The sequence below is a fragment of the Myiozetetes cayanensis genome, unplaced genomic scaffold (genome assembly GCF_022539395.1).
Source record: "Myiozetetes cayanensis isolate MyiCay16 unplaced genomic scaffold, myiCay2020 scf4, whole genome shotgun sequence".
Classification (NCBI taxonomy): domain Eukaryota; kingdom Metazoa; phylum Chordata; class Aves; order Passeriformes; family Tyrannidae; genus Myiozetetes; species Myiozetetes cayanensis.
The window spans coordinates 59,182,698-59,206,524 of NW_026087631.1; the positions used below are offsets into that span (position 1 = coordinate 59,182,698).

General features: G+C 37.5%; 1 protein-coding gene across 1 annotated transcript in view; it reads left to right on the forward strand.

The window, feature by feature from the left end:
- Nucleotides 1-23,827, forward strand: part of OXCT1 (3-oxoacid CoA-transferase 1) — an 87,746-nt gene that overhangs the window by 27,030 nt on the left and 36,889 nt on the right. Inside the window, exons 8-11 of the mRNA XM_050329840.1 lie at nucleotides 2,860-2,920; nucleotides 19,964-20,071; nucleotides 22,607-22,718; nucleotides 23,193-23,287. Coding sequence (XP_050185797.1) covers nucleotides 2,860-2,920; nucleotides 19,964-20,071; nucleotides 22,607-22,718; nucleotides 23,193-23,287 — 376 coding nt within the window. The remainder of the gene's footprint in view (nucleotides 1-2,859; nucleotides 2,921-19,963; nucleotides 20,072-22,606; nucleotides 22,719-23,192; nucleotides 23,288-23,827) is intronic.

A 23,827-nucleotide genomic window follows, 5' to 3' on the forward strand; every position in this document is an offset into this window, starting at 1 on the left:
GCTGTTGAAGGGATGCTCAGAGCCCGTGCTGGTCACAGTCATATCAGATCGTCATGCTTCTGGTGGTTCTGCAGTGCATAAATTCAGCTCATACCTGAGGTGTCTCTTCACCTCTGTATCGTTAGGTACATAGTTTGTTGGTTTAATCTGCCATGAAGTAGTTTACTGTCTTTTGCCTCTGGAGAAAAGAGATTATGCCTTTGGGTCAGCTGAGAAATCCATCACTGGAAAACAGACATTGTAGGCGTTGCTGAGACTTTATGTCCAGAAAGGCATCTTAAAATAAAAAAGGCAACTTTGTCTAGCTAGTTTCTGAATTTCACTCCTAACCCCTTAACGTTATTCGGTGTTGGAAAATAAGTGTAGTGCTTCTGTTTTTTCTCCTCCATGATGTGCTCTTTAGAAATAAGGCCTTTGATCCCATAAAGCTTCTGGATGGTGTGTTCTTTAGAAATAAAGCCTTTGATCCCATAAAACTTCTGGATCATGTATTCTATAGAAATAAGGCCTTTGATCCTGTAAAACACTGCTGCTTCTGAAACAACTTAGTAACCCAAGAACATTCTAAATGGCAGAAGCTTTTATAAATAGTGTCAGAATAGAGCCCATTAGCTCTTCGTAATGTTACATTAACATTGAAATGTTTTCTTTTAATTTTTCCCCTATGTAAAAATAATTTTAAATCAGTTTTTTTTACTGGAAGACTAGGCACTACAATCTTGTGAAAGGCTTTGGCTCAGAAAAATGAAATACTGAATTCTTAGTTTTTACATCTGCTTTCCCCATCTGTATCCATTTTCCTGCAAGTTTAATTTGGCTTTTGTAACTCTGTTCTTCTTCTAATTTGCTACTCTACTTTGATTAGGGTAGTTTTTCCTAAATCACTTACCAGCTAGTATTGTATTCATGCCCTCAGAGAAGGAGAGAAATGCAAGTTGTGTTTGGTTGGTTTGTTTTCCTATTCTTACCTCCTTTTGGGTTTACATAGCCACTAAGAAGATCCGTGGACAAAAGATGTTCATAGAATCATAGAATATGCTAAGTTGGAAGGGACTCAACAGAATCAACTCCTGGCCCTGCATAGGACACTCCAGGAGTCACACCATGTGCCTGAGAGCATTGTCCAAACATTTTTGAATTCTGTCAGCCTTCGTGCTGTGGCCACTTCCCTGGGGAGCCTGTTCCAGTGCCCAACCACCCTCTGAGTTAAAATTTTTTTTCTGATATCCAACCTAAACCTCCCTCAGCTCAGCTTCGTACCTTTCCCTCAAGTCCTGTCACTGGTCACCACCGAGAAGAGATCAGAACCTGCCCCTCCTCTTCCCCTCACAAGGTCTGCAATGAGGTCTCCCCTCAGTCCCCTCCAGGCCGAACAGACCAAGTGACCTCAACCCCTTCTCATACTGAAGCTTCCCCTCAAGGCCCTTCATCATCTTCGTTGCTCTTCTTTGGACACTCTCTAATGGCTTAATATATTTCTTACATTGTGATGCCCAGAACTGCTTACAGTATTCAAGGTGAGGCCGCCCCAGTGCAGAGCAGAGCGAGACAATCCCCTTCCTCAGTCGGCAGGCAATGCTTTGCCTGATGCCCCCCAGGACACGGTTGGACTTTTGTTAGAGGCTTCACAGCTTCTGTGTAAGCCAGTAAAACAGCATTTCCCTGAGATATGTGTCTTTGGGTATAGCTTTGGTTGTGTAGATATCTGCATTAGAAATCCTGTTAGCACTGCCTGTTAAGTCTCAAGATTTGCCCGTTTCCATTCCGTACCTCCTCCGAAGCCACGAGGTGGCAGCACCTCCCCAAAGTTCAGAGTGACTGGCTCCTTGCAGGAAGGGAAGGAGAAAGGAGGAAAACACGTTGGAGGTTAACTGTTGGACTCGATCATCTTATGGACTTTTTTCCAGCTTAAGTGGTTCTCTGAGTCTATGAAGTATGGTTAGGGAAAAAAATGCTTAGTGGAGAAAGGATGGGGGAAAGGAAATTTTGACTTGTGTTGAACTGTGATTTCATGAATTTCGATGAAAACTTTTCAGGAATTCTACTTTTTTAAAAAGAGAAGAGTGCTGAGAAGCTAGCAGTTAACACCACTAAAATCTACAGAACTTTTCTTAATTATTGAATACACCAAACAGTTTTGTTTGGTTTCTGAAAAGTATAGAAAGCGGCTGACACAGGTTGCATGTTTCTCCTTGTGCCTACTAGGATCTTGGTGCAGATCCAACAGAGGTATACATGTCATGTGTTGCTTTTGTCTAGAGGTTCTTCTTCCTTGATACAGAAATGCTGGAATACATAGGATCAATGCCAGAGTCTTGCAGTGAGGGCCAAAACTCACACAGGGTTTTTTTTGATCAAGAGAATTGGATTACATTTGCTGTGCAGAGTGCTATCCCAAGTCCTGATCTGAGTTATGAAGGCCTATGGGGGACTTGAGAGATTGTTAAGCCCTGTGCTGCCCCCCCCCCACCCCGTGGAGATGAATTTTATTCTTCGTGAAGTAAAAAAAATGGGAAGGCACATTATACAAAGTCCAACTTGCTGCTGCATTTGGATCTAATAAATGCAGATATCAGTACCATACCCAGTTTCAATTAAACAGTGTGCTGACTGAAAGTCAAGAGAGCTGTAATAAATACTTTCTAATGTGGCAAAATATGATTTAATTTCAGATGCATCTTACACAATTCCATAATACTTTTTCCTTCCTCCTAGTTTTTTTTATTAGTTCTCAAGCTGTTAGGCAAAAAGATTTGTGATATTTATACTATTGACATACTTGTAGTAACTTATCTCTGAAAAGTCTTTCATTGTACTATTATGGCTTTTAAAGTTCATCAGTTTTCTTTTCTTTTGCAGGAAAACTGCAAGAAACTTCAACCAACCTATGTGCAAAGCTGCAAAGACAACTGTGGTAGAGGTAGGGAATTGAAACATAATAAGCTTTATCCTCTTGTAGTCAGCATACCCCTTTGTTTTGCATGGTATTCTGGGAACAGAGTAGGGGGATTTCAGATCATTGGGGGATTTCATAATAGGGACAGTGGTCTAACTTGTCTACTTGGATTGCCTACTCCTGACGCTCTACTCTGCTTTGGTGATTTATAATTGGTTTATTGCTGTTCATTTGATCCTGACCAGGACTTCGTGTTCACTGTGATCAACCTTTAAAAGGGAAACATGGCAACAGCCTTCCAGTTTGTTAAGTAAAGTAGTATGTGAATGAAAGAGGAAAACAGTAGGTTCAGGGTGTACTTGAGAAGATTCACGTAAGACTTTATGAAAAGCCTTCTGAAAATAAGTACGTAACAACACAGATGAGGCAAATCATGGAGATATCACAGTTGTAGTCTCTAAAATTTAATAAATTACATAAATATCACTCCAGAGTGAGATACAGACATTTGGTTAAGTCTTGAGAAAGAGAATGGACTAGCTGATCTAGAAGGTTCTTCCAATTTCTTTGTCCTTTTTCCTTGTCTGAAACAATAATGTTTAAAAACGTGGAACAGCCTACACTGGAAAAATATTGGTGGCTGGAGAGTTGCTAAGGCATAGCAATAGCTAAAAGACAGACTGCTCTATTAGCTGTTTTTTTGCTCTCTGGTAAGTTTTTTTTATACCTAAGAAAAGCTAAATATGGTTTGTCAGTAAGATTAAGACAAACTCTTCTAGACTATTTTCAGTAAATGCTATTTGGAAGAGGCTTGTGTTTCTTCAGGGTTTCTGGTTTGTTTGGGGGCTGGTTTGGGTTTTCTGTTTGTTTGTCTGTAAAATGTTATCTAGAAAATATATTTGTTATATAAACATCTCTGGATAATACATTTGGGAGCTTGAGTTATTACTTTGTGTGTTACAGAACAATGACAAAAAATGCCATGGTATTTGCCACATGACTTACAGTGACTATGCAGCAACAGTGAATTTTCACTTTCTTTTTTCAAGAAAAGTTTAAAGTATTTTTTTATTTAAAAATTAAATAAAGAATCTTTCCCTCTAGGCACTTGTCCTTCATACCTTGTTCAGTCTGGCATTTAGAGAATTTAAGTAGATCAAAGCCTTCCACCTACATTCCATCTCACTCTCTGTCTCTACTCTTCTATCCACTTATGATAAGGTAGAATTTTCTTGTCAGTGAGCAACTATTATGTGAGATCCTTCTTTCTGTAATTCCACTTAACAGTCGTTAGTAGATCTACTGTGAACTGTGTCCACTCTGAGTCTTGTATTTTCAATACCATTTAAAAACAGTCAAGCTTTTTGCAAGATGGCATATTAATATTACTTCACAATGCTGGTTTTTATGGGCAAATCAGGTGAAGACACATAACTGAGTATTTAGGAGAAATTCAGAGCATCATTGGCTTTAATTCTACACATCATTCTTCCAAAAGTGGAATTCAGAATGTTGTGTTTAGATATAAAGAGTTTAAACCCAGAAATCAAAAGGAAATATGGTATCCCTTACTTCCTCAGTACTGAGCATTGTCAGCTGTCTAAGCTCAGCACTAGGAAACTGAGGCAGCTGAAAATCTGAGTTTTGCCTGACTCCATAGTTAATGTTGTTCAAGGCTGATGGGTGAAATCTCAATTCCATTGAATTTCAGTTTCAAGAAGAAAAATGTTTGTGTAGGGTAGTAATGCAGATACTCTCTTGACAACAGGGATTTCTAAATTCTGTTATCTGTTGCTCGCTCTGTTTCTGTTTTTCACTGACTGAGCATTTAACTGAGTTTAAGCAGACAGTCCTAGTCTCTAGAAGTAGAGATTTGAAGCCAGTCCTGCTCCCTGCCGTCAAAATAGCCAAAGGTCAGACTTGTTTTCAGAGCCCTGCAGTCATTAATTGGGATTTTCAGAATTGTAGTTTCTCAGTCTGGCACTTTCCTCAGATTTATATTAGTTTCTGATCATTGATAAAAATCTGGAATGGCGTTTGGCGTAGTAAAATCCATACCAGTGAAATATAAACTACTGGGAAACCTATCTCTATGTATCTCTGAAAGTGGGTGAAAGTGGGAAGTGCACTGGAAATCAATCACAATTGTTAACTTGTCCTTCTAAGTTACCCTGAGAAGCTATGAAATATAACATGCATACACAGTGAAAAACACTCTTTTCTTTACTTAAATCTGCTGTTCTTTAGTTTTAGTTAGTGTGGTGTTTTACACACCCTTAGATGAAGTATAGACAGACACAATTTTTGTAACAATTCAGAGATGGGAAAACTTGGCAGTGTTCCTGCATGTGGGGGATAAGAAAAAAAATAAATAAGAGACCAAAAAAACCCAGCTCTCAGTCTCACAAACTGATACCTATTGTTTGCTTCAAAACCTTTGTGCATTGTGAGGAGCAAGGCTGGCTGTGCATAGAGAGGCCCTCTAAGGAAGGAGGGAGTCAGGCTGTACAATTGCTGGTTGTGTCTGGGACACACAGTGGAGAATTACTGATTTTTAAAATTGCACTAGAACAAATTTCTGATGGAAGTGTTTGACCTTCAGCCTTGTTTATTTTGAATAGGCAAATGGTCAGAAGTAGCCGTACAGTACTCATTTTTGGATCAAAAATACATTGATTGTAATCTTCTAATGAAATGCAAGAGGTGCTTACAAATATTTTGGACTGTTACATGCATTTCTTTTGTTTATCTAAGTAAGAGGGAGTAGAACCTTCCATCATGATAATAAGGATGTCTGCTGAGACACATGCTGAGACAAATCCAACTGCTGGGTCCAGTGGAATTTCTACTTTTATTTGAAGATCAACATTATTAAGGACCACAAAGATTTGTGCAACTGAATTGCATGATTCCTGTTACTTGGAAGTTAACCTTTGCAGAGAAAAATGTTAAATAATCCAGTGTTGACAACATCAGTTAGTTTGGCTTTATCTATATGTAAAAGCAAAATGGTGCAGGAGTTCTTCTGCTGCTTGCTTCGTCTTGCAGAACTTGCAGAAGTTAAACATGTCATCAGAGCTGTAGTTTTGTTTGAACCTGAGGCCTCATGCACATACTCAGCCTGAGGCTTCCAGTTGCTTTTTAGCAATTAAACACTTTCCTGTTCCTGTTGCAAAGACGGAAGAGTTGGGAAATCAGCTGGTATAAAAGGAACTCGATGATCAGGACTTACATGCAGGCCACCAGCCCTTGTGAAGGATGAAAGGAAGAGCGTGTCATGTTAGGAAACCTGAGGGGTTGTGTGGGGTTACATATGTGGTAAAATTACCAACACGCTGTTGAATGAAGGTCATATCTGCTGAATTCAGCAGGTGTCACTGGTGTCAGGCCTGTCAACAGAGCTGTGTAATTGTGTGGTGGGAAATGAATTGCATAGCAGCTTGGAGTTACAGGGAGGCCTTCTGGATGTGTGCCTGTACTGGTAGGATGCTTCTTAAAATGTGCATCTCCCTACAGAGGCTCCTATGAGCTGACCCCCACCTGCAGGGACAACTGTTTTTTGTAGTGAATTGAGACAACCCAAAGCCACAGGAAAAAACATGGTGTGACCTTGCCAGGTGTAGGTGTCATGACAGCATAGGAAAGGTGAAGGGTGATATAGGCTTAGGCTCTTGTTTTCTTCCGTGGAGGAGAACATAAACGTGTAACTACCCCAGTCGTCCCTAGACTGTTATGTTTTCTTGCCATTCTTGTTCTCTGCTGTGAGACCTGCTGAATATTTGTCCCTGGTGATCTCAGCCATTGCCACAGTGTGTTTGATAGTGGCAATGGTCAATATGTTTAGAAATATTTATTGACTTGCTGCTTGAATATCCAGTTTGAATAATTTTCTTGTTCAGATCTCAGAGGATGGCTAAATATATCTTCTTGTGTAAATAGCATTTACACCTCAAATAATATCAGCAGAGGGGAAAAAGAGAGTGGGCTTTCTCATAAAAATGCATTAAATAAAAATCATTAACCCCTGCATTTTATCTCTGGTTGCCTAGTAACAACACAGCCACATCAGTGAGCACCATTTTCTCAGGTACAATGAACTGCGCTGCACTAAGAGACAGCATCAGAGTGAAATAAGCTATTTGTTGTCCTGTTATCTGTGCTAAATCATGGCATTGGGCTTTATTGAGGAAACTGGGAATGAACCTTTTCTTGTGTGTGTCTTTTCCCCAAGTGCTTTAACAATGGCAAAAGTTTCCTCAGATACATAGCTCTGTTCTGAGGAATTTTTCAAGGTTTTACACAATGACAGTTTACTGTAAAAATCCTGTAAGCACTATTTTAAAGTGAAACAATAGCCTAACAGAGTCTCTTTCATCACCTGAATGCCCCAGCTGTGGAAACTGAACCCTGGTACAGGATGTGGTTCTGGATTTGGGATGGGCACAGACTTCACATTAGCATGCCTTCCTGTGACACCACAGATCAGGATGTGAGGCCAAAGCGGACATAGAATTGAGGTCCTTCCTTGCAAATGCTGTAACCACCAAGCTGTTGTGTTGCTGTAGCCTTTTTTGATATTGTTTAATTGCTCAATGATGATTCCATGTGTGCTCAGCAGTGATTGCTGAGGGAGTGTCCTGTGGATCTGCAGTGGTGGAAGTGCTTTGTTTGAGAATCCCTTTTGGCCCAGGACGGACACTGAGCTGCTTAGTCCTGCCACCTTACCAGGCACTTCTGGTACAAGTGAAACTAGAATTCAAGTTGCCATACTATGCTAGTATAATAAATGCATAATATATATATATATTTTTATATATATATAATTATATATATTATATATATTATTATATATATTATATATATTATATATATATTATATATATATAATTAGCGTAAGTATAGAAATCTTTGCATCTTAAACATGTAGGTACTTAAGGCTTTTGACTGCATGATTGTATTTTCTTGCCTAGGCTTTGGCTAAGTCCTAAATTAAAAGTGCCTGAGGATATGAATTTAGATAACCCAAATCTGGTATATAAACATTACAATATTCCTTTCAGAGGAAACTTAGTTGAACGATTTGATTGAACACTCGTGGGAGAGTTTCTCTGAAATGCAAGCTCATGACCCTTGGAAAGCATAGAAGGGAAAATGGCAAAATACCAGGAATGTCTCTTTGGAAGACTGATTTCATGGGCTTAAAGACTTGTACTGATGAAGCCTTCTGAGAGGTATAGCTAAGAAGAAATGAAGTTCGGGAAAGACTGTGTTAATAAGCTTGAGAATAAAATATTCCAACATGGAGAAGGCATTGGAAAAGCAGTAGGAGTTTGACCTTGATCACAATCATTGTAATGTCATACACAGAAAAGAAAAATGACAGAAACTGAGATCAATGTCAAATGTCAGAGGCTAAGCATTACAAAACCCAAACAAAGCAAAAAGCTTAAGCTTTTAAGAAATATCCAGCCCCGTACAAAATAAAGAATACTTGAAAATAACACAAAATCTTTTAAAGAGTACATATATAGTGGACTGTCAGACAAAAGATGTTGATACTTCATGGCTCAATGAAATGAATAAAATTTTTAACACAGATTGCAATGAAGGCTGAAGTGTTTAATGACTTTTCTGCTTCAGTATTCAGCAATGTTAAAAAACAGTTTGGTGGCTATTATGACACCAGTCATATAAAGTTGTAGAGGAAGTCAGAGACAGATTGAAATTGAAATCCAGAGACTACTAGTATTGATTTGGAAAAGCAGCTCCTAGAAACATTTGCACACCATTGCCACAGGAATTTTAGTTTGCCAAAAAGTTTCCCACCCCTAGACTTAAATACTCTTTTGTTAGTTTTATTTCCCTTCATTGTATGTGATTCCTTGCTTCTGTGTGTGCATGTGCTTATTAAAAGCAGAACAGAAAAAAACTCCCACATTTGTACAGCTGTTATGGAGACCATCCTAAAATTATTTGAGAAGTATTGGAATAGACTGGGCTACAGTGGAGTTCATATGGTAGTTCTTTTTACATTTAGTTAACGTGCTTCTGATTCATGATGTGATTCTTGGGGTGTCCTGTGCAGGAAGTTGGACTTGATGATCCTGATGTGTCACTTGCAGCTAAGCATATTCTATTCTGTTCTATGATTTTCAGGGGAATAAACTTCTTTAGGTATGTGAGTTTTGTGACCTTTTTTTTTTTTTTTGATTGGGGTTTTTCTGTTGCTACTGTGGTTTTTTCCTGTTCTGTTTTGGTTTTTTTTCCCTATGGTTGCTTTTCTTTTATATGTAACATAATTTGTGGCTTCAGATTTGTCACTTCGTTGCTGGGCTAGTGAATATTAAGGGGTTAAAATTCATAGCAGATCAAATTGTTGCTGCTTGCTGATCAGATTGCTGCTCAGATGGTTTTACCTGCACACAGTATAAGATTTGAATTTGTTTTTATTTTATCTGTCTCCTATATTTTATTCCTTTCTAAATGATGCTTTCTTGAACGAGTATCATGAGTTTTCTCAGCATTCAGTTTCAGAAGTTCATTGCAGATGTGAATGTAGTCTTGCAATGAAAAAACATCCTTTTATCCTTATCACATATGTTACGAGCAAATATTACATTCAAAAACAACAACAAGAAAAAGCAAGTGCTTGGTTGATCACTGGATACTGCAGATGCCAGGAAGTCAGTGTGCTGGAGAAACTGATGGAAAGCCTTTGTTTGCTCCTAAAGCTAAATTTAGAGGTTTTTTCATTATGTTTTATAGAAAGCTGATAGGCTGTGCATTTGAAATACATTTCAGTACCAGTATTTGTGTCCCCTGTCATGAGAATTTGAAAATTAATAGAATTTAAAATACTCTGGATTTAACTTTTCAGCCCTGCTTTGTGTGTAAGATATGTTAATCAATCAGTGACTTATCTGCCTCTGCATTTGAAATGATGCATTATTATAGCACTGAAAAGATGGTGCAGAGAGAGCTTTATGGATGATTCAAGGAATTTACATGCATATATACTTCTGTGTCTCAAAGCAATAATTTGTTTTCTGTGCTAATAGCATCTCTAATGGAGATTTCTAGTATAAAATGAGAAAGACTTGATATTCAGACTGAAAATCTTTGAAAAAATTGCCTTCTGACATGAAGCAAATGCATTTTTTCAGGTAGTCAAAATACTGAGATTTGGAAAGCTACAGCCTTGTAACTATTGCTGCAGTGAGGATGTTTGAATCAGTTGCTCAGATTTTAGTTTTCTCTTGAAGCATCCTTCCCCTGCAAATGCTATAGAATTATTCAGTTTAAAAAGTAAGTATTTAAAGAAAAGTAATGGGTGGAGATACCAAGACTACCTTGACTTCAAATCATGCTGGTTTTTCAGGCTGCAGACAATGGTAAAAGAATGAATGAGGACAACAGAGTAGCTTTCCATTTCTTTCTCCCAAACAGTCACCTAGTTTTCCTTTCCCCCCCCCCCAAATATTTTATTAAATTTCTTTTTACATAACCCACACTCATTATGCCCAGTGCGTGGAAATGCACTCCCATTGATATTCCCATGAATTAGATACTAAGATCCTCAGTTTGCCACTTCTGGTTCAGCTGGAGAAAGCCATAACTAAACATTATTAAAACAACTTCAAGCTTAAACAGGTGTTTTATTTTTTTTTATTATAGAGCAACAAGCACATTCCTCTTTTTTTTAACCTTTGGAATAAGTCAAATGTATTTTATCAGTTTTCTTCTTGTTGTTGAAAGAAGCAGAGAAAGGCAAAGAGGAGAGCTGGGGTGTAATCCTGATTAAAATGGGGGAGATATGTAGCCAATTGACTATGTAAACAATAGGATAATGAACATTTATGCCTTCAGGCTCCTGAGAGTGCTGAATTCCTCAAACACTGAGCATCAAGAGCTGCAAGTGGTGGTACAAACTCATCTAGCAATTAGATTTCTAACTAAACTAAATTTTTTGATAAAAATATTTTCAAGTACTTTCAAAACAGACAGTTGCATTTTTGTGCCAAAATATTTGCCTATTTGAATTCCAGGCTGATGGAAGTTATGCTGATGTCTCATGATTCTCCCTTGTCTTTTAAGTGAATTAGGCAAGTTCTTAAGCATCTTTCTTTCTGTTGCTTTGCTCTGTTGGATTTATTTGTTTGTTTGTTTTTGCTTTTCAAACTGTGTATTTTGAAATGTATTGTAGCTTTTGTTACATCTAGGGATAGGGCCAGCTGAGAAGCAAGCTTCCTAGCTTGGACGGCAGCACATTCTTGATGCTGTAGCATCTGGTCACCTTCTGAAAGGCATTTAGGAGAGGTACTGTCGTTTGTGTTTGCCTTTGCCACCAGCAAATAAAAAAAGACACCTGTGTTGTCCCCCATACACACCAAAGGATGCTGTCCCTTGATTATCGTGAGCTAATCATGCATTCAGTTTCTGCTGGTGTTCATACATTGGGAGAAGCTATTTTTACGTGAGTTTGGTCTTAAATTTTTCAGAAATTATAGATGTGTTTCATTCGTTCAAAATTAGAACTAATTTGGGATTTTAAGAAACTCCAGATTTAAGGGACTAAATCGAGCTGTCATACAATAGGAATGAATTGCTATTTGTAATGGATTCCATCAGATTCCATCAGGATTGAACATAAGCTAACCAAATGTATCCTGTTTAGATTTGTGGCAGGAGGCTTAAGGGAAAGCCAAATTATATGAAGTTAGCCACCCAGATATGATCTAGGCTTTCAGACACAAGAAGAACAAAACTTGCTAAATGAATAGAAAGCTTTCTGAGAGTGCTGAATTTTTCTTTGATCAGTTGAGAGGAATCAGAGACAGCAAAGAAATGGATCATTAATGTATTCCTGTTTTTAGGGGCCTTGAGAGGGAGAGGTTAAAAATCCAAACAGTTTCTCTAAAATTCAGTTGAAATAACTTGTGTAACGGTTCTATTGCAAATATTAACCAATTGGTATTGGCGTGATGTGCTTCAGCAGTTATTCTGCCTGGTTTATAAATACAGAGACAGAATAGAAAACTTGGTATGATCAGGAGATTAGAGGTTGTAGTTGTTATGACTTTGAATATCAGATGCTCTAAAAACAATTTTTCTGTTTTCTAGTGAAATCAGAATTTTCCCATTAGGCTGTGATAAGCAAAAAATTCGATTTTTATGATTTGAAGGACTGTTTTAACATGTTTATGTCAGCTTCAGCATCCAGTAATAATTTTGGTTCTGTGAAGCACATAATAAATTTTTGGTTCATTTGTTGGTTTTTTTTTATTTCCATGCATGCCTAGTGCTCTCCTTTCCAGGCAGCTTTCAGGAAGGATAATTATTAAGTGCAAGAAAAGTTTAATTTTTCTTAAAATTTGTTACTGACAGTCTCTTTATACCCACATTCCTGTGGTCTGTTGAAAGTGTCTTAAGTGGCATGACATGCTGCCGTCAGTTGTTTTTTCTTCCAAACCTTTCCTTGAAAAGTACTCTGTCTACCTTCTTCCTCAACACTGGGAAAGTTTTATTATCTTGAATATATTGGATGTTTGGGATATCTCTGTCATTCTGAAGGTGAAATGGTCCACACCGATTCCATGTTGAGAAAGTAAGTGGTAGCACGTAAAGCAGTTCTCAGAAATCTTTGTAAATTATTGTTGTCTGTAATGAACATCTGAAATAAGGAGAACTAATACATGTATGGACAGAATGTCTCATTTTGAGATGATGTGTCTTTTTATTGCCTTCTTATCAGAGAGAACCAGCAACATAATTTGTTACAAAACAGCTGCTAATATATTATTTTACTGTGATTACATTGCTGTGTGTCTCCTGCTTAGCATGTGGTCTGATCCTTAGTTTAGAGGTATTCCTTGAATTTGAGGGTGGTTTAGTTGGACTTACATAGATTGTAAAGTAAGAAATTTGTCTTCTTGGATAGTACAATTAAATCTCTATTTTTTTCTTTATTTTTATTTTTATTTTACTTTTTTACCTCTCCCTTCAGTACTTAAATTGCACTGAGTAAGCTGAAAAGCAGTAAAGCTTAAATTTGTCTCCTGACCTTTAAGTTACATTTCTTTGAATGCGTAGGATAGGAGATCTCTTTCATTCTCTTTTCCTTTGTCATTTCTCTGAGTAAGCAAATAAAATCTTTTTTTCCGATTAAAGTTGCTTTATTATTGGAAGGGGGGTGGGAGTTCAGTTATTCATGATAATATGTGAATAATTTCAATAAAGATGTTATTTATTTTTACCTTCTAATCAATTAAAAGTCTTTCAATCTAATGTAATTTGAAAATAAGCAACGAAGTACAGGAATAATGTATTTAAAGTAACATAATGTTTTGTTTGAAAAAACTGTGAAATTAAGTCTTTACGGTAGAGTTAATATTGTTAGCAGCTATTGTGTTCTGGAGTGGAAGGATTTGGGGTGTGACCAGTCACCTTATTCAGCAGAGCTACCTACTACAGGTTAAACAGGTTCTTACACCCTTAATGGGAGCCCCTGGTGGTCCAGTGGTAAGGGCGCGGCGCTGTCACCGCTGACGCCCGGGTTCGATTCCCGGTCAGGGACACTCCCCGGGCTGCATGGAGCTCGTTAGCCCTTAAAGGCAACCAACCCATCTACCTGCTAAGGACCTCGCTGCCACCGTCCAAGCTCGCTTGGCCCCGGCAGATGAACCTTAGGATTAAAGGGTGGGCTCAGTTCCGCGCACACTGTGTCTCACCTAAAAAATCCAATGTGCAGGCTGGAAGGTGTAAAGACCTTCCCTGGATCTTCGCTCGCGAAGACTGGCCATTATTATTATACCCTTAGTTACCCTTTAAAAAATGAAAACTACATTCACTGATTGTGAGATTTTTATTTGTTTTGTTCTGGCTCTTCTCCCATTATTAAATTCATTGATTGAAAAATAATTGCATAATGTAACCTAAAAAAATATTTTCCGAAACTACCATCTCCAGATCTGAGAAGAATATTTTGCATATATTCCATATGAATGTTTACAATTCTTTTTTTTTTTAAGAACTTGGGTATTGAATACAAATTGGATGCTTTATAATTAAAAGGTGAGAATGTAATTATGTTGCTTTTTTTGTTGTCACTGCTATCATCCAGTTGAGCATTGTAAAAATAAACACTGAGCACTATGAAATCATCGCCTTTCATCAAGAAAGCACAGGTCACGAAATGTGATCACAACCAGCAGGAGTTCATTGATGGCTTATATGAAAGCAACCACAGGGTTTCTGAAGGAGTTAATCCTTAGACGTGCCTGCTGTAGGAGGCTGGTTTGGTTGGTAATACTGGGAATGGTAGTTTGCTCAATTTTAAAGCAGTTTCTTGTGCTTTTAATTGAGGTAATTTTACTATAGAAAAATAGTGTGAAATCCTAATGAATTAATTCACGGAGGCAAGAAAACAGCTACTGTCGCTTTAATTTTTGGATGCATACAGAATTATATAGACCTGCTTCTACAGATCATTGAAAAAGCAAGTCAATCAATTTAATGGAGGCACTTCCTTTGAGAAATGTTAGTGTTGTCTGACTTTGAAGATGTTCATGAAACTTAAGGCTATTGTGTATCCTGGCTGTGCTTTTTGTGACTAGCTTAAAAATTTCTGAAGAAGTGTACATGGGAGAACCTCTCTAGAGACTGGTGGTTAAATTTTTCTTACTGTTTCATGCATGCACACAGCTTTACACTACATAGATAGCTTTTGCAGATAATCAAGTACGCTTCCTCTTTTCTTTGCAGTGTTTATCTCAGAACTACTATGTGTGAGTACCTACAGCAGGTAATTTAGTGCATTGTGTTTTCTGCTCTGCTCTCAGCAGTACAGCACGGAGGAAGATGTCAAATGCATGGAACGGAAGGGGGTGGTTGGAGGAAACATGCAGCAGGTGCAGAGAAGTGTTAAGAGTTTAGGCCTGAGGCAACCAGAAGTGGAGGTGGTAATTGAGGAGATTTAGAACAGAGAAAACAAAGGTGAATTGAGTATATTCTAGCAGGAGCTCCTGATTTAGGCAGGTGTGTATCCACCTGACAAAGAACCTGGAGACAAACCTACTAGATTTATGTCAGCTTTGCTCCCTAATTACGGGATACAACAGACAGAACACACCTTGCTGTTTTTCTCTGTGGTGTTTACAGAGCGTAACAGTCTATTAAAAACCAGGAAAAGAAAACTGTTAGTTCCTGGTTTATCAGAAGCCATGAAGAAGGTGGTCTGTGTCCCACCTCTGACTGAGGACATCCTTAAACTGCACATTGCTAGCAGCTGGGAGAATATAACCAGAAGGACCACACTGTCTTATAAGCTCCTGTTGCCAAGAAGGGACCTTCAGTGTGACCCAGACCAGTCGCATTAGGTGAAAGGTTCTCTAACAAATATGAACATTACAGATCTTTAACGTTCCCCTGTCCCTCAGTATGCTTACACATTTATTCCAAGCCTGATGTGAGCATTATGTAGTGATTACTGACCAAGATGTACCTTTTTCAGGCTATTTGGTACTTGTTTGATTTTAAAGTTATAAAAGTCTCATTTTCAAGGTGGCTGTTGACTGACTGTCATTCCCTTAATGTAAGATTTTGACTGAAGTAGAAGTTTCGATAATCTTGCTGATCTTAGAGTCAAAAAAGGAACTGAACTCAGAAGATCTTCTGTTTCATCTCCCTGCATACAGGCATAACTGAGTAATACTGACCTGCTTTGCTTTCTCGTAGCTCAGTAAGTTCATATAGTGTGTTCCTAATTTCCAGTGAACTGTTTTCAGAGTGTATTTCACTGTTTTGCAATATCAAAGCTTTTTGTGAAATTCAGTTTAAACAATTAACATTAACCTTTTTTTCTCTCTTGTTTTTCATTAACCATTGGGAGTGGTTGATCACAGTTTTTGTGATCTTGAGTGAACTAGAGACACAAAATTTATTGTTGTAGTCCTTACTATGTATTCTTACTTCTTTAATTCCTATTATTTTATAAATATTATACTGAATTATGGAGTGATGTCATGACTTTTCCAGTAGTGAACTGAAGAAGGGCTCTGATGAGGCTAAATTTTATTTAATTTCCCTGTTGTTTTGGACATTTAACGAGTTGTAATGTTTTATTTCACTTAAATTTTGCTAGGAATTTTCATTATTTCAGTTTTAAGAACTGAAATGAACTAGAATAATTAAGATAGTGATAGAGAGATTTAATAAAGTAGTGCAAAAACAAGCTACTTACAAATGCATTGGTTTCGTTAGAGTCTCTTTCTCTCTCCATCTCTTTCTTTCTCTCACCCACACATTTTTGATTTTTTTTTTCCTGTAATAAGGAATTATATTGTCATTTCTGGTTATAGCTTAATTTTATGAATGCTGAGATTTAAAACTAAAACAGCTGAAAACATTTCACATATCATAAAGTGCACAATTAGGCTGCAGAAATAGGTAAAAGGTACATACTTAAAACAAAGGCCTTTTTATTTTGATCAAGTGTTTGGCATGAAAGTTTGTGTCAGTGTAATTTCCTCACCTGTTTTAGGTCAAGAATCAGAGTTCTTTATTTTTCTTACTAGAAATCCATTCAGCAGGTTTTGAAAATTCTGAAATAAAGCTAGAAGAATAGATGAATAAGTAAAAAGAAATAAAACTACTTTAAAAAGGAAAAGTAGATGTAAGTTATGGAAGGAAATGATATTGTGAAACAAATGACCATTGATTCTATGAGTGCTGATACCAAAAGGAATGGCAGAAGGCTTTTGTGAATCATAGCAGAGAACAGCTTTTATGTTCTGGGTGTACGTGCAGATAAACCAGTATTCAAGAAAGTCTGCATTTATTCATCCTGCTTCCAATGTCAGCAATCACAGAAGATTTGCAGAAACCACTATACCCAGGAAGAAAACCAATACTGTGAAACTCTTGAAACAATGAAAAGATTTTAAAATCATATGTCAGAGCCTTCCCAGAAGACAGAAGTCAGCCCATGTGGTCTCCTGAAGTTACTTTTTAGCTCTACTCTTGTAGCAAAGATGTAAACATTTTTTGTCTTTTAGCACGTTGATGAAATTAAGATTTAAACTGAACATATGTGCTCAAGGCAGTCTAAATGGTACCAGAGTATTTTGAATTTCTAATTACAAGAAGTGTGTGAGGTGGTCTGCCCTGATTAGTTTCCTCTCTCTGCATTCCCAGAGTTGGTGTCTCTTGGGGGGATGATATGTAACTGTTTTTGATACTTACAGAGGTTCTTCTGTGCATGACAAAATAAAGCCTGAGGCAAGGTGAGTAGAGAGAAGAAAAAACAGAAGGGAGAGCAGAACAGAAGAAAAACTCACACAAATCCTTTTAATTATTAATATGAGAGCTCTCCTGCCTGTTTCCTTGTGGCTTAGGCTACAGATGTGTTCCAGAGAAGACTCCTAAAGAAGTATGAAAACCTGAAAGGACAGTGAATGTGCCCAGTGGTGGGACTGTTTATTTTTGCATTATCATTCTTGCCTAGGAAGATACTTGGCTTATGCCTTGTGGTGAAGTTAAGGTGCTGATTCCCATAGCCATCAGATTTCCTGGTGATTTCTGTTGGCACAGCTTCATCTCTGGCAATACTGATGGTGGGCAGCCCACCTACAGTGCCTCAACTGGAGCATCATCTAGTTGCCTGTGAGAGGAGCTGGGAGAAAGAGCTGGAGCAATCAGGTGGCATTTGTACTTCCCCTGTGTGAATTATTCTTTTTCCATATTAATATGCTGATTAATTTCACTTGCAGAACTGGTAGATAGTTATGTTTGCATACATCACATGCAAATTCTTAATCCCTTTTCAAAATTCCACTCTATTGCTGTGGGGTATTTGAACTTACTTAATTTTAGTTCCATTTGATGCTTATTTCCTATAAGGGTAGAACATGGAAATTGCAAAACACTGGGAAGAATAGTGGAGGGTTGCCTGTGCACAGGAAGGTGTTCCAGTCTTCAGGGATTGTGAGGCTTATCTGAAATCCCTGGGACAAAATACAGTTTGCAGTGTTATGTTAATTTAGGATAATGTTTGGAAATACTAGAGGAAAAGCTATCATGCTGACTACTGTGTCCAAAGAGACAAATTACAAACCAATTAGCAGAATGGTGTGACTAATAACAAAATCCAACAATTTATTGCTGGATCAGTTATTTATCCTCTGTATTCTGGGGGGGGGCAGAGGGGAGGAGGAAGGGAGGAAGAGACAATGTGTCAAGTTTTCTAACAGCAGAATTCTGTTGGAGTTGGTTGAATTTATGATCTCAGCTCCTGCAGCAAATAAATGTAGTTCTTTTGTGAGAAAGTTCCAATCAGGACCAATTAGTATTCCCCAGGCCTAGTTTTCCACCTGATAAGTGAAGAAAAATTTATTAAAAAGGATGAATTTGAGAATTCTGCTGGTAGCAGATCATGTTTCTCACCTATGATTTCACTGAAAAGTCTTGTCTCCTGCTTCTCCTCCCTTCTGAGCATGTTCTGACAGTAGTCACTGTACCAGGAGTGCAGTGTGCTTCAGCTGTGTGCTTCAGGAGCTTTTCCGATGTTTGATTTGGTCTCCATATTAGTCTTAAAATTCACATATAAAATAAAAAAACTTTAAGTGACGTGGATGCAACTGGAGCATTTTTTCATGAAAACTCTAGTTAGAATTTTCAAAATACTGATTTGATTGTCTCTCCTTATCTTGTGGGTAAGGGCTTCTGGATGTGGGATTCTGGTCTGCATGAGCACTGAGGCTGGTGTTCTTTGGCTCTTGTTGCCTCTTCCTTGGCACCTTTATCTTACAGATTTCACAGCTCATCTTTTCTGTCTGTTTAATCCAGGGGTTTTTTTTAGGGATCATTTGAACCTAATCCCTGGTTTTTAGTTTGTTAATTTTTCTTCTCCCTCTGCTGCTGTTAGGGTGGATTGGTTTGTGTGTTTGTTTGTTTATTGTCACAATTCAAGGCACAGTAGGAAGGTAATTGTCTATCAGATGTACTATAGATTTTCGTATTGATCACATTGTGCAGTAACAGTAGGATGTCAAATTGAATTTTAAGCTCTTTAGTGTTGCTTCGCTGGTGATGGCTGTTAAGTGTTGTACCCTTACTGATTTATCATACCCTAGGTCTTGTTTTGTGGTTATTAAACTTCAGACATTCCGGAAAGTTTAACTAATTCCTGGTGACAAAGCAATTTGGAAACTTAGTGAATTTCTTTTAATCTTTGAATAGATTGTTATGTGTCATCTTTGACTTGTTGCTCTAATGCTCTAACATGCTCTTACATGTTTTCCCTGAGGTTGGATTCAGGCACAACACTGACATTAGTGTCTGTTTTGTGGGAGAGTGAGATGTGCTCTGTGTACCTCAGACCTGTCAGGGAAAGCACCGGACATGGCTGAAAGTCTGAGCTGCAGGAATCTATCTATAGCAGGGTTTCTAGCTAGGCCACCCTGAACTCAGATGTAGAAGGAAGGAAAAGCCTGTTGTCTGTGCTGCTCCAAATAGGTGACATTTCAAATCTACTGTGTGTGGATGAGTGTCATTTTGTGTTGAATCTGTTTCACTGACTGTAGAGACTTCTAGATCTTCATCTTGCATCTTCTTTCTTGCAATCCATTAATACAGTTCAAATGTTTTCTGTTTATTCTGAGTGCACTATGGAAAATCTTTGAGCCAGCTTCTGTATTCATATCCTCAAAATTCATGCTTCTGCTTTATATTTTGATGTTTTATTACTAGCATAATGTTTTCCTCTGGACAGAACTATTTTTAGGTACAAAAACCTCTGACATAATTGTACATGTTATATTTTTTCAAGTTGGCCATATAGATTGGGCTGTTAAAACATAAACTACTTTCAGTTTGTATGAAGAATTATTCTTTGGAAGAAGAGGACAGATAAGCATCTAAATTAACCTATTTTAAAGGCTATATCTATTTTTTCCCATTCCTTGTTTTCTTGATGTAATACACCTTATATTTAATATTTGAAACTTTATTGTTAATAAGCCCCTTAATTGAATACTTTTTTCTAAATATTTTCACTTTCCCTTTTTTCTGTAGGTGGAAGAAATTGTTGATATAGGAGCATTTGCCCCAGAAGACATTCATGTTCCCAAAATCTATGTTGATCGTCTATTACAAGGAGAGAAGTTTGAGAAGAGAATTGAAGTAAGTAGCTGAGCTTCTTGGTCATGACATAGTTCAGTTTGGGGTGTATTTAAAATTTACAGAGTTTTGCTGTTCCCACACTGAAAAGATAGTGTGAGAAAGACCTGTCAAGTTTTGCTAAATACTGGAGGTATTTAGGTACTTGTGTAGTTAGGTGGGCATCTGGGAATTGATCCTTATTTCTTAAACTTCAGACTCTATGTCTCAGTCCCTGAATAATTTAGAGAAACTGCCTCCAGTCCTGGATGGCTTTACCACGGTTGAAAATTTGGTGGCAAAATGTTATTTCATTCTCCATTCTTCCCTCAGTTCACTTGCTGTAGGCACAACAGGAGGAGCACCTAGACTAGGAGCTGACTTTGATGATTAGATGCTGTCTTTTCCACTACAAAGCTCTTGACATGGGCACGTAGGGCCAGTCTCAGCCACTTTTGTGCCATGTGTTGAATTATGGTGTGTTGCAGAGGTCCTGGAAACTTTTGTTTCCTTTTCTTTGATCAGGAGCTTTTTTAGCCAGTGGTCTTTCTAGCCTAAATAAAAGATGTCAATAGCTATTAAAAGTTGCAACAGTAATATTCCACCGCTAAAAACATCCAAGAAAATGATGATTATGTAATTGTTCTTTGTTGTTTCTGTGGCTTTGCCTCAGTCAGTCTATGTCCCTGTATTTGTTTTGATGATGTGACAATGCTTTTAAAGCACACTTGAAAATTCTGTATTTCTCTTGTATCTCCATACTCGGGAGGTGGGAGTTTTTCAAAATGTCATCAGAAGAGCTGTGGAGGGCAAGATATATGAGGAGAAAAACATTTGGGGTAAAAAAAAGGTGCAGAAAGGAATTTTAGTAGTTAAACTTCCATTGTTAAAATCAAGTCACAGAGTCCTGTAAAGTCATACAAGGCCTTTTCTCTGAGTAAACTCTTGTGAATGTTAAAGTTAAAAAGCTTTTTTCTTTCTTCCCATCTGTTCATTCTGCAAAAACATATTGCATGTTGTTGAGTAATTGACTGCAAACAGATGTGTCAAACCTTTTTTTCCCCCCTCTGGTCATGTTGGGTTAGATTGCAATTAGTGGTCTATTTCCTTCTTCTGAATGGATGCATTATCTCACAGAAAAGCTTTTTACCTTACATGACAGAAATCTTTTTTGCATTTAATAAACTGTTGCTTTTACTGGGTCTTGGGTAAATAAGTGAATACACCTACCTCGTCAGCTGTCTCCTTCCCTATATGCTTAAGAAAAAAAATTAAGGGAGGGGAAAGAAAGCTTCTGTAAACTGCCGAGCAACATAGTAACAGAGATTAATTTGGGTTGTGGCAATTGTGTAATTCTGGCAGTGGCACCTCTCATTACTAGAGATATAGAAAGAAAATGGCAGATTTATTTACTCTTCAGTTACATTTTTTGTATGAAGCGGCTGTACAAAGTGTTGAGTATGATAACTGGTGAGAGAACAAGAGGAATAAAAGAAATAAAGAGAAGTTAGTCTATCATAATTCTTACAGGCTCTAAATAGCAGTTTCTACTTGATACGGCTCAAAAGTGGTCCCTCTGGTGCAAGTCATACTTTCTATCCAGTCTTCTCTTTGCTGCAGAGAAACCCTCTGTAATTGTTCTTACTTCTTCTGTTATCTGCAAGTGAAGCAAGTCTAGGGAGAATAGCCAAGGCATAAAATGAAAGTTGCTGGGAAATTCAGGAGGGTTGATTTTGCTGGTCTTTCGCTGCTTAAAGTAAAAGTGACTCTGCAAAAATTCTTCTGTGATGATGATGAAAAATTTTTCCTGATGTGCTAATTGTAGGCCTGAAGTAGGAGAGGATGTGAAGACAAATGGGGGTGCAGGACATGATGATACCAGAGGAGTTTTATATACATGGGAGAGATGAGCAAAGGACATAATCTATGTAGACAGCAATTTGCAAAAAAGGTGTTACAAACTTCTTTAATGTCATGGCTTTTTCAACTATATGTGATTTACAAAACATCAACTTAAGGCCAGAAAATTACAGGAATATCAGGCAGATGTATAGAAGATTATAGAGATTTTCATTAGAAAACTTTCATTTCTTAACTCCCACTATCTTTAGATGAATGGCATTTGTCTGTCTCCTACTTATAAATCTAGGACACCTCATTGAACTGAATGAATGCAGAAAGAGAAAGATATTTGTATTTTTGGCTGACATTTTACAAATCTATTTAGGTGTCTCTGGCGTAATGAATCTCAGGCTTTCCAGTATTTACACTAATGCTCGGTGCTTTCTTCACTACTTGTCTATGTATCAGGCTTGGCAATACAGAAAAAAAAAATAACATTTTGCTCTAAGGCCATTGCTGGTGGTATTTGATGACTCCATTGGCTCAGATAAGCTTGAATGGATAAAATAAAAGGTCATTTTTTTGGTAGAAGATACAGAATAAATAACTTTATTCTCAGACCAAGTATCTCAGTGCAATCACAAATCAACCTTTTGTGTCTTGAGAAGCAAGAATCTGGATTCTTCTCTTTCCTTATGATTACTTCTTATTTTGCAGCGCTTATCAATTCGAAAGCCTGAAGACTCCAAAGCCAAACAAAAGCAAGGAGACAACGTGAGGGAGAGGATCATCAAACGGGCTGCTTTGGAGTTTGAGGATGGCATGTATGGTATCCTTCAGCTGTGCAATAGATGAAAATTAGGACTGACTACGATAACAACTGCAGCTGGCTTGTTTAGGACAGATTAATTAACATGCTCTTTGTTTTTCCCAGACCGTTTGGTTCTCTCTATTTGTTAACACCCAATTGAAATAGAAGGGATGCCAAGGCACAGAGTACCTGGAGCTTTTATCCGGGGTATCTGAGGGTTTTGTTAGCAGTTGACTATTTTGAAAGAATTTCTTGAAAAAATTGGAAATGAAGCTTTACTTGCACTGTCATTTTTTTGTCATGTAAAGGATTTGACAGAATAAAATTAGACAGTCCAAATGGCAAAATAATTCATCATAAATATGAGGCATCTAAGTAAAAACGAAAGTGTTTGTGAAGAGAACAGTTCTAAGTCAAATAATTTTACAATGATAACTTGTTTTGATTTACTAGTTTGCAGTAAATGTTTGTGCCTTAACCACTTCTTTTCAGCTAATCTGGGTATTGGAATCCCACTATTGGCCAGTAACTTCATCAGTCCAGACATAACTGTTCACTTACAAAGTGAAAATGGAGTCCTGGGTTTGGTAAGAATGTATTGTGGTCTCTTATTACAGTGGTTTTATCTTAGAGTGGCTTGGTTTTATTCCTCACCGATCTCCAACTTGCTTACAAATTTACTAAAAAATCATATTCAAGTATATGCCATATTACATCATCACAAAATTCTTATTGTACTGCAGGGAAGTTTTTAAGGAAATGCTCACTTTACCATTATAGTGCTACTTTGCTAAGGATCTTCTTAAGTACATGTTTTGCTGGAGTCAGAACCTTCACTAGTTTGCAAGGCCAAGCAGTGTAAACCTTATCAAACATAATTTTAAATAAAGCTTAATATGATTATTATATTCACTGTCAATATGGCTTTATGAAGTTGCAGTTACTTTTCTGAAAAATGTCTGTCACTTTGGTTAAGAACAAAAAAAAACCCAAATCAAACAAGCCCCCCACTTCATGGTTGTTTAGTAATTCTAACAGCCTCTAACAATATGTCCATCAGGCCTTGTATGTTAGGTGATGTAAATTGTTGCTTGTATTGTCAGGATTTTTTTTTCCTGCTGAAGACA